Here is a 10,356-nt window from a genome sequence, read left to right as displayed (position 1 = left end):
CTCTTAATTTAAATATCCATTCCATCTATGCTACCACTTCTTATCTATAATCATAGTTAATATTAGGCAAAATAAGGAATTTAAATTGTGTATCTCATAAGGAATTGAAGTTGTCAACAATTTCAGTCTACTTGGATCAACGATCAATGCCAAGGGAAGTAGTAATCAAGAAATCAAATGACATATTGCGCTGGGAAAATCTGCCATTAAAGATCTATCTAGAATTTTCAGAAGTAAAGATGTCAGTTTAAAAACAAAGGTGTGTCTGACTCACACCATAGTCTTCTTAATTGCCACATATGCCTGTGAAAGTTGAACATTAAAAAAGGAAGACAGAAAAGAGGATGACCTTTAATGTGATGGACTGATACAATTCCTGCAACAATGGATGCAAACATTGGAACAGTCAAGCATATGGCACAAGACCGAACAGCATTTCATTCTGTTATACATAGGGCCTCCATGAGTCAAAAACAACTTGATGGCAACTAACAACAACAACAAATATACTAGGTGATTTTATTCCAAAAAGTGGCTTGCATTTGATTCCAAAAAGTGCTTCAGAGATCCCAAGAGAATGAACACAGCATTCTCTGAAACTCCTTAAAACAGCCTTGCCATTCTTCAGGTGTAGGTGAAAACTGCAGAGGACAACTGTGCACTCCTAGAAAAAGATGCAGCTGTTTTAAAGAGTTGAAGATGGATGCAATGGTCATTTGAGATGGTCTAAGGATTCCTCCTCTCTTCAGGGCATTGAACTGGAAAACCTCCATATGATTCTATGATGCTATTTTCTAATGCATCTTTTTCAAAACAGATTTACTTCCATTTATCAGACAGGTAGAGATATATTGAAATGTAGATATAGACCTACATGAATATAAGAATATAAGATCTGTGCAAAGAGAACACAGTCTGGCTCAGTATTTCGCATCAAGCACTAGAATAAATGAGATTGGCCTTAGACGTGTTATTCTTTTTAATTGTGCCATTTGTTTATGAGATTGATTTTTGTTTCTTAAAGTAAATATCCTAATGTTGGAAAACAATTTGGAAATGAAAAATAATGATCAATTCCTTGATGTAACACCACACTTAAACATTTCCCACAATGCAGCCTTGATGTCTCTGTTCCTCATAGTATAGATCATTGGATTCATCAAAGGAGGAACCACAGAATATAATACAGTGATTACCATATCCATATCTGAAGGAGAGTCTGAAGTAGGTTTTAAATAAGCAATACTTCCAGTGCTGATAAACAAGGAAACAACAATAAGATGGGGAAAACAAGTTGAGAAGGCCTTATTTCGTCCATGTGAAGTAGGAATTCTAAGCACTGACTTGAAAATCTGCACATATGAAACAATTATGAAACCAAAACAAGGAAAGACAATACATGCACTGAATGCAATAACTCCAACTTCAATGAGGTATGAATTATCACAGGATGCTTTCAGAAGTTGTGGGATTTCACAGAAGAACTGATTGAGAACATTGGAACAAAAGGTGACTGAAAAGGTGCTACAAGTGTGCAAGGCTGAGTAGAGAAGACCAGCTATCCAAGCAATGGCTGCCAGCTGAAGGCAGACTTTCATGTCCATGATGGTTTCATAGTGCAGTGGGTCACAGATAGCAATGAATCTGTCATATGCCATGGCCGTGAGGAGGAACAAATCTGATATCAGGAAGAAGAATAAAGAAAATACTTGTGTGATGCACCCAGAGTATGAAATCTCCCTGGTATTCAAGAAAGCGTTTATCATGGCTTTGGGAATAGTGACAGAAATAGAGCCAAGGTCAACAACTGATAAATTCACTAAGAAAAAGTACATGGGTGTATGAAGCTGTTGGTGGAAGGACACTGCTGAGATGATGAGAAAATTTGCAATCAAGGCTGCTAAGTAGATCACTAAAAAAAGTATGAAATATAGCATATTTTCATTGAATTGGTCAGAAAAACCCAGGAGAAGAAAAGTAGTAAGTTCACTTACATTAGGCATCTTTTCTTGAGAATGTTTACTGCATTGCTGTGGAAAGAATAAAAAATAATTTCAACTAATCAGATAGTAATTATGAGCAGCTGGCAAGGGAATATGCCTTTTACTCAGAAAGACATAAATCCTTTTCAAGAATTGACATGATATGGATTTCAAATAATTTAGCCAATAAAATTTGTACGGCTGTTATTTTACCAAAGACTTTCTCTGACCTTAATCCAGTAAGTTTGAAAATAAAAAGATCTTCTATGACTTTTTGATGGCAACTGAATGAAGCTATTTTACAAAGATAAAACATTTTGGTTGATTGCAAGAGGATTTTTTTTAAAAAATGGCATCAATTTGGACAAAGGAACTGACCCAAAAACTGTTTGGGGCACCAGCAAGGCAGTTATGAGAGGTTGTCTACCATAACTATAATATAAAAAAGAAATGTCAACAAAAAATGCAAATTATCTTGGATCAAATTAAAGTAAAAGAAATTGAGTTACAGAAAAACCCAGTGGATACTGGTATTGTACATCAACTTAAATTATTACACCAACAATTATCTATGTTGACTCTAAGGGAAATTGAGACAAAATTGAATTATGTTAAACAGAGACATTTTGAGTTAGCCAATAAACCTGGAAGATGGTTGGCCTATAAATTAAGGAAGGAAAGAGAAAAGAAAATGATATTTGGCTCTGGATGGGGTTGTACTGCCCCAGACAGAACTGGTGTGGAACCTGGGGGTTCTCCTGGACTCAGGACTCCTGCTCAAAGAGCAGGTAGCGGTCATGGCCAGGGGAGCCTTTGCACAACTTCATATTGTGCACCAGCTATGCCCCTTCCTAGATCAGGAGTCCCTCTGGTCAGTCACTCATGCCCTAGTCATCTCGCACATAGACTATTGCAATGTGGTCTACATGGGGCTACCCTTGAAGAGTATCAGGAAGCTACAGCTGGTGCAGAATGCAGTTGCACAAGCAGTTTTGTAGCCCCAAAGAAGGCACATATAACACCTTTGCTCTGTGAGCTACACTGGGTGCCAGTTTGCTTCTGGGTCCAATTCAAGTGCTGGTTATCACTTTAAAAGCCCTACATGGCATGGGTCCAGGGTACCTGAGGAACCACCTCCCCCTCATTACATCGACCCATCCCACCTGTTCAGGCAGAGAGGGTATGCTATGGACCCTGTCCTTGAGAGACTGTCAATTAGCAGGGTCTAGGAGGAGGGCCTTCTCTGCCATGGACCCTGCCCTCTGGAATAAGTTACCCCCAGATGTAAGACAGGCCCCCACTCTCCTGGCCTTTCAAAAGGGGGTTAAAACTTGGTTGTGCCACCTCACTTGGGGTGGGAGGAGGGATAGTCAATCATGGGGGTGGTTGGCACCTTGATGGGGCCAATGATGACACCATTAATCACCATCTTGGATTTTATATTTTATATCTTGCATTTTTATATTTATGTATTTTTATTTATATCCTATTTGTTTTAATGAAATGTTAATCTTTTATTTGTAACTGTTTGTAAACCTCCCAGAGTCATTATAATATGAGTTGGACAGTAAATAAACATGATAAATAAATTAAAATTAAAAATTAAAGAAGGAAATATTGAATCAATGGATAATGAAGGAATTAAGAAATCATTTTACAACCTTTTTTTCCAATTTGTACAAAAGTCAAGAAGTCTCTCTGGAAAAGATAGATGAGTATTTGGAGAAATAAAAACTACCCAAACTCTCACACTCACAAAAATTATTAATGAACAATCCTATAACTACTTTTGAAATAGTGGAAGCTATAAAAAGAACTAAACTGGGGGAATCACCAGGTTCAGATGGTTTGCCAGAGTTGTATTATAGGTGCTTTGAAGATCAGCTTCTTCAGCCCTTTCAAAGATTGATGAATTCTATTTTGCAGGGCTCTGCAATGCCTGACTCTTGGAAAGAAGCCAATATTGCACTTTTACCAAAATAAGGCCAAGATATTACTCTAAGAATTATAGACCAATTTTGTTGTTGAACAATGATTATAAAATATTTGTTTCAATATTGGCTGAAAGAATGAAGAACATTTTACAGAATTTTATTCACCAAGATCAATGTGCGTTTCTACCCAAACGGCAATTAAGAGATAATGTGAGAATAGTTTTGGACATTATAGAATATTTACAACACCACAATGAACAGCAAGCAGCTCTTATCTTCTTAGATTCAGAGAAGGCCTTTGATAATTTGAATTGGACTTTTATGTTCAAAGGTTTGGAAAATATGGACTTTGGAGATAATTTTATTCAAGGAATTAAATCAATTTATGTACCTCAAAAAGTGTGTATTATTGTAAATGGTGATTTAATGAGGCTTGCCATATACGGAAAGAAACAAGGCAAGGGTGTCCTTTGTCACCTTTATTCTTTATCCTGGTTTTGGAAGTCGTGCATCGAGACATTAGGCAAGATGATCAAATAGAGGGTTTGAAGATGAAGAAGGAGATCTTCAAACTGACGGTCTTTGCCGATGATCAAGTTTTAATATTATAAGACCATTTGAATCTTGTTGAATATTTGATGAAAAAAATAAAGGATTTGGGGTCATTAGCTGAACTTAAAGTAAATAAACAAAAAACAAAGATGTTGATCAAGAATATGACTGCACACAATCAAGAAATGTTGATGGGTAAGACTGGTTTTATAATTGGAAAAAGGTCAGATACTTGGGGGTAACATTATCAAAAATGAATTGTATGTTGTTTCAGAATTATTATGTTAAATTGTGGTGTAATTTTAAGAAAGACTTGTTAAGGTGGGAAAAATTACAACTGTCAATGACGAGTCAGGTTTCTGTGATTAAGAATGTTGTTTTTGTTCCAGACAATACCGATTTTGACAACAGATCTACTGTTTAAATAATGGCAGAAAGATATCTTTAAGTTCATTTGGCAAGGGAAGAAACCAAGAATTAAGTATAAATTGTTACAAGATGCCAAAGAATGAGGAGACTAGGATTGCCTGATTTGAAATTGTATTTTGTTGCCTGCTGTTTGCTATGGATGAAGGATTGGGTGACCTTGAAGGACACCAAATTATTGGAATTAGAAGGACATGATCTCCTATTTGGATAGCATACCTACTTGTGGTATGATAAAGTTAAAATTAATAAAGATTTTAAAAGTAATTTGGTAGGTGTGCCATACTGAGGGTTTGGAATAAATATAAACCAATATTGTCTCCTAATGTACCTATGTGGTTGTCCCCTTAAGAAGCTTTTTTTAGAAGAGAGACAACAGGCAAATCAAGCTGATTGAGATATGAAGATTTGCTGAATTATGAAGAAGGGATACCTAAACTTAAAACAAGGGAACAACTAGAATTGGAAGGTTTTATTTGTCACTGGTTTAATTATGCAAAATTGTCAGAATGGTTTAATTTAATTAAAATGGTATATAATTTTTTTCATGAAAAAACACAATTTGCAATGGAATTTTATACAAATGTTGAGCATCTTATTAAGAAACTGTATAAAATGTTGTTGCAAGTGAATTTAGAAGACGAATATGTTAAAAATTGTATGATTAAATGGGCCAAGCATTTTGGGTATAATATTATGCTTGAACAATGGGACAATATGTGGAACAAAGGTATGAAATTTACTCTGAATTATAATTTGAAAGAGATTTTTTATAAAATGATGTACTGTTGGTATTTAACTCTTGATAAGTTGTCCAGAATGTACAATGGGGGATCAAATGTTTGCTGGAAATGATTACAGGGTGAAAACTTTCTATCATTTATGGTGGACTTGTAGAAAAGTTAAGAAATTTTAGAATTAATTATGTATTATTATTCAAAAGATTCTCAAAGTGGACTTACAACTGAAACCAGAGCTGTTTCTCTTGGGTTTGATGGACCAACAGTTTGAGAAGCAACATGGAACTCTGTTCTTATATATGATAACAGCAGCAAGACCCTTATATGCTCAAAGATGGAAGGATGCACAAATTCCCTCAATGGAGGATTGGGTGATTAAATTAATGAAATTGGCACAAATGGCTAAACTGACAGCATTGTTAAGAGAAAATACTGTAACTGGATTTGTTTCTATTTGGAAGCCGCTTCTGGACTATTTGCTTGTAATGAAAAAAAAAAAAAAAAGAGGTTTTGATTTTAGGTTCTGATGATTAAATTGTTTGATTTAAGAGAAATAATGTTACTAAATATTTAATTAGTAGTAAGAGACTAACTTTTATGTACTTTTATATCTGTGTTGGAGAAGGTCAAAAGCTTCTCCAACACCGATATAGTTGTTTCTTTTTAGACTTGTATTCTATCTGTCCTATATTCTGTATTTTTTTAAATTATATCTTGAAAATTAATAAAGCTTTTTAAAAAAGTAAGTATGAGCAGCAATAAAATTAATGTGAGTTGAAATAAAAATAAAAAGATTTGAAAAACAGTTGGCTCTTCCGTTTCTCATACCTAAGACTTGGGAAGAAAACATCTTCTACCAATTAAGTTTTGTTCCTAGTACTGCTTAGGGATGCTGTTAATATATACTGGGTTTGAGACCATTACATACATTAGAGATCAATAAGATGTTTTTTTGCTTGAGCAAATGTTACTTTTTTCCCAAATCAAGGTCAACTCAATTTATTAATACATGTTTGGCATAATTTACTCAACTCAGTATCTAATTCTGAAATGAAGTCTCTATCTCCAAAACAGTACAGATTTTGTTTATGCTTTTGATTTTTTTTTTTTGCTTTAAAAGAAAGAATAAATGTTACTTTTTTCCCAAATCAAGGTCAACCCAATTTATTAAATTTAACTCAAATCAGTATCTAATTATCTGCCAGACAATACCAAATGGATGAAATCAGTGAGATAAGATGCTGCCTTTTAGGATAGCTGGCAAAGCAAATCTGGTGAGATGTTGAGCAGCTAAAGCTGTTTCATAGTAAATCCAGAGGAAATAAGGCACCTCCCTGTATGATTGGCTACTATCAGATTTATCAGAACTTGTCTAATAAGAAAAGTAGGGTCAAGCTATGATGGACAACCTTGTGGGAATATTAAATCTGAACGGTAGACTGGTGAATTGGAAAGAAGAAAAAAAGAAAGAATTCCAAGCTAACTACATTCATACACTTGCAAAGAAAACTACATGGACATGGACATGGACATGAAATCATTTAGAATCAAACTCAACTTGGAGACAATATTGTTTTACCCTTTCAAAATGTTATCAATTGTTTCATCAGCTAAATAACTTTAAAAGTTCTCTGGCCTCAAAATCTATTAGACTGCTAAAACACTTTTTTCTTTTTCCATTATATTGGATCCCTCTTTAATTTAGTAGGAATTAACAGGATGTTTTCTAAATGTGGGCACAATATTAATACACAAATGTTTGCACTGTGCTATAACATGGATCATACTTCAAAACTAACGATTAAGAGGAAGGATGTGAGGGATGGTTCAAGGATAATGATTATGTGAGATATAGAGAAGGAGAGAGGAATTACCTTTCAATGCCACAACTTAATCCATATCAATGGTATCTTCAGTAAGCCTGTAAAACACCTGGAAGCCCATGTTTTCAGATATGAGTTGGATGAGATCAGAATAATTATGTATGCTGTTGAAATTGAATTTTATAGGCCTGTCTGCAAATACCAGAGAGTCTAGCATAGCTGAATAAGTGAAATCCCAAGAGAAATTAGTAGCATTAATTGTCTGAAATACATCTCTAACAACAAGAAGAACAAAAATGCCCGAACAGACCTGTAGGTGACTTGTGTTTTTATAACTCTGACGAACAATATATTTGGCTTCCCTTGGAAAGTTTATGTCCTTATGTACAAGATGACCACATTATAAGAAAACTGGGGTAACTGAAATGATAATCTCTGGCTTTGAAATGGCAAGCCAGCCTGGGTGATCAAAGCCTTGCTTCTTTTTACAGATATTGCATTCACATAAAAAGAAGTGGGGCTTCAATCAGTGGCCATGCATACCATGTTTCAAACTATACCATCAACAGCCATAAGACGTATGTGCATACGTATGTGCATACATATTCAAAATAGTATAAAACATATAATGCAGTCTTATTGCTGATGATAATTAGATATTTATCTGATAGTTTCCTGGGTTTGAGATAAAAATAAAATATTGATGTGAAATATATTGAACAACTCCCTATATAAATTAATAGGAAAAGAGTATACTGTATTCCTTGACATTTTAGATCATGGCCTACAGTTTTAAAGTGCCCCTGATCTTTGGGAACAATCTTTAAAATGAATGTAGCACATGCTGATATCTTTTAAAATGCAGATATTCATCTTTGGAAAGTTCATTGGGAAGTGGCTATTTGTTTGTTTGCTTGTTTATCATATTTCTCCACCACCCATCTCGTATACAATGACTCAAATTTAACAACAAATGAATTATAAATTAGTTGTTTTTGATTTTATCTCAATAGGGCACATATCTATATGTATGCATTTATCTGTTTCTAATATTTATATTTTCGTTTCTTCTCAGAAGTTCATCTGAGGTCTTTTTAAAGGATAAAAACTATCAGTAAGAGATTGTTCATAGAGTGATGTGTTTCTGGACATGTAACTGAAGGAATGCAATTTTCATTAGTCTCTATAGTGAGTGGAGGATTTAAATATGCAGGGAGGATTTTTAAAATCAGTTGCTTCAGCCATACACGTTGCCTTAGGAAGAATGCTGAGAAGCTGGGTTTCCTTGACTCTTAAACACATCATTTTGTTAACCATAACAGCAAGAACCATACCCCAGTAGCAACAAAACTTTTCAGAACAAAATTGATTAGCTATCTACAGTTATCATTGCAACTTAAGTGCATAGAAATAGCTAGCTTTGGGGTTAGCATATTATTGTGAACCTAGTTAATTGTTTTTATAACCATGACTTATGACTTAGTTTGTTCTGAGATTCCAGTAAACTGCACTTTATTCAACAACAAACCATTAATCATCAGTTTAATGTGATATATGAAACCATCACTGGTAATACAATATCCCAATCAATTTCTTCAATTAGATCTTTAAATATTTTAAGAACTCTGTGAAGACATGGGGGGAAATATTCATATAGAGATTGGCACAAATTTAATTTCTATTTTATTTTTATCCTTGATAGAAGGCTGCCTCTCTTCAGCCAAAGCCAAGGGCTCATATGCTCATCTCCAGATGTAACTGCAATTAGAAAGACTCTTTAAGGGATATGGGCTCATTACTTTTTGCCATACAAAAATGTGAATAGGAGGTTCATGGATTAGAAAGCAATACCCACACAAATAAGATAAAAGTTGAAACAGTTTGTTGAGCAAAGCAGAGCAAAAGAATCACTGCAAAGTTTAATATAGACAAGAAATATCCACAGGTAAGGAAGACAGCAAAACAAGACAGCAGCATTCAATAGAGTAGTATCAATATAGGAGAAAAATCTCATATCCCTTTAGCTGAAATCTCCTCACCCTCTCATCAAAGAAAGGTCCTTATGTTTCCTGGATGATTTCAGTAAGTATATGCACTTTTCCCAAGGACACTTATACAGAGCCCCAACATATTTGGTGAGTCTTTCATCTTTTATACCTCTAAAAAAGGATTGGGAGGATGGTGCCATAGATAACACAAAACCAGGATGTGGCTTTGGTATACCTTATGAGTAGCTTGGATGAAACTCAATAATTCTCAAGAAACTTTCAATTAGATATCATCCTTGGTATATCTATCCTCCCTTCTCCACATGTTGGGCCCGGGAGCATGTGTTATCTCTTCCAGTTTGTGTCATTTTGTGAAGTTTCTGAAAGCTTATCTAATGTTCTGTTACAATTATGAATCATCCTAATTACACTTCCTGCCTTTTTAATTTCTTGTGGTTATCAAAAGTTTATGTGACATAGTGCCAGCTCACTCATCCTGTCCACCCTGCCAGGTATCTGGTCTTGCCAAAGCACTTCTAAGGGGAAAAAAATAATACCCTTTAGCTAAACTGTGTGAGAACCAGTTTGGTGTAGTGGTTATTATATCAGGCTAAAAACTGGGAGCCTGCAAGTTCCAGTCCCACCTTAGGTATGAAGCCAGATGGGTGACTTTGGGCTAGTCTCTCTCAGCCCTAGGAAAGAGGCAATGGCAAACCACTTTTGAAATCTTGCCAAGAAAACAGCTTTAACTAGCCATATTATGTGCAAGCAATAGAGGGGAATCCATTATATACAGGGAAGCACAGGAAAAATAGGCCACATTGTTTAAACCTCCTTGCCATTAAAAATGTTTTCTACCATAGCATTCCATCCTGTACTTCACTTTACTAAAGATCAGGAGTTGTCAGTCT

The 10,356-nt window shown here is 34.9% G+C and overlaps 1 protein-coding gene across 1 annotated transcript; it reads right to left on the bottom strand.

The window, feature by feature from the left end:
• Nucleotides 1–1,070: 1,070 nt before the first annotated feature.
• LOC134496424 (olfactory receptor 14A16-like) lies at nt 1,071–2,003 on the bottom strand. The gene has a single exon (XM_063302151.1). It carries the CDS (start codon nt 2,001–2,003, stop codon nt 1,071–1,073), a length of 933 nt encoding a protein of 310 aa, XP_063158221.1.
• Nucleotides 2,004–10,356: the final 8,353 nt, after the last annotated feature.

The sequence above is a fragment of the Candoia aspera genome, chromosome 4 (genome assembly GCF_035149785.1).
Source record: "Candoia aspera isolate rCanAsp1 chromosome 4, rCanAsp1.hap2, whole genome shotgun sequence".
Classification (NCBI taxonomy): domain Eukaryota; kingdom Metazoa; phylum Chordata; class Lepidosauria; order Squamata; family Boidae; genus Candoia; species Candoia aspera.
The sequence above is the reverse complement of the archived record's forward strand: the minus strand, read 5'-3'. Positions and strand labels throughout refer to the sequence as shown.

Bases quoted from the DNA above. Each gene is read 5' to 3' on its own strand.
- LOC134496424 (XM_063302151.1), bottom strand. From the start codon at position 2,003: ATGCCTAATGTAAGTGAACTTACTACTTTTCTTCTCCTGGGTTTTTCT.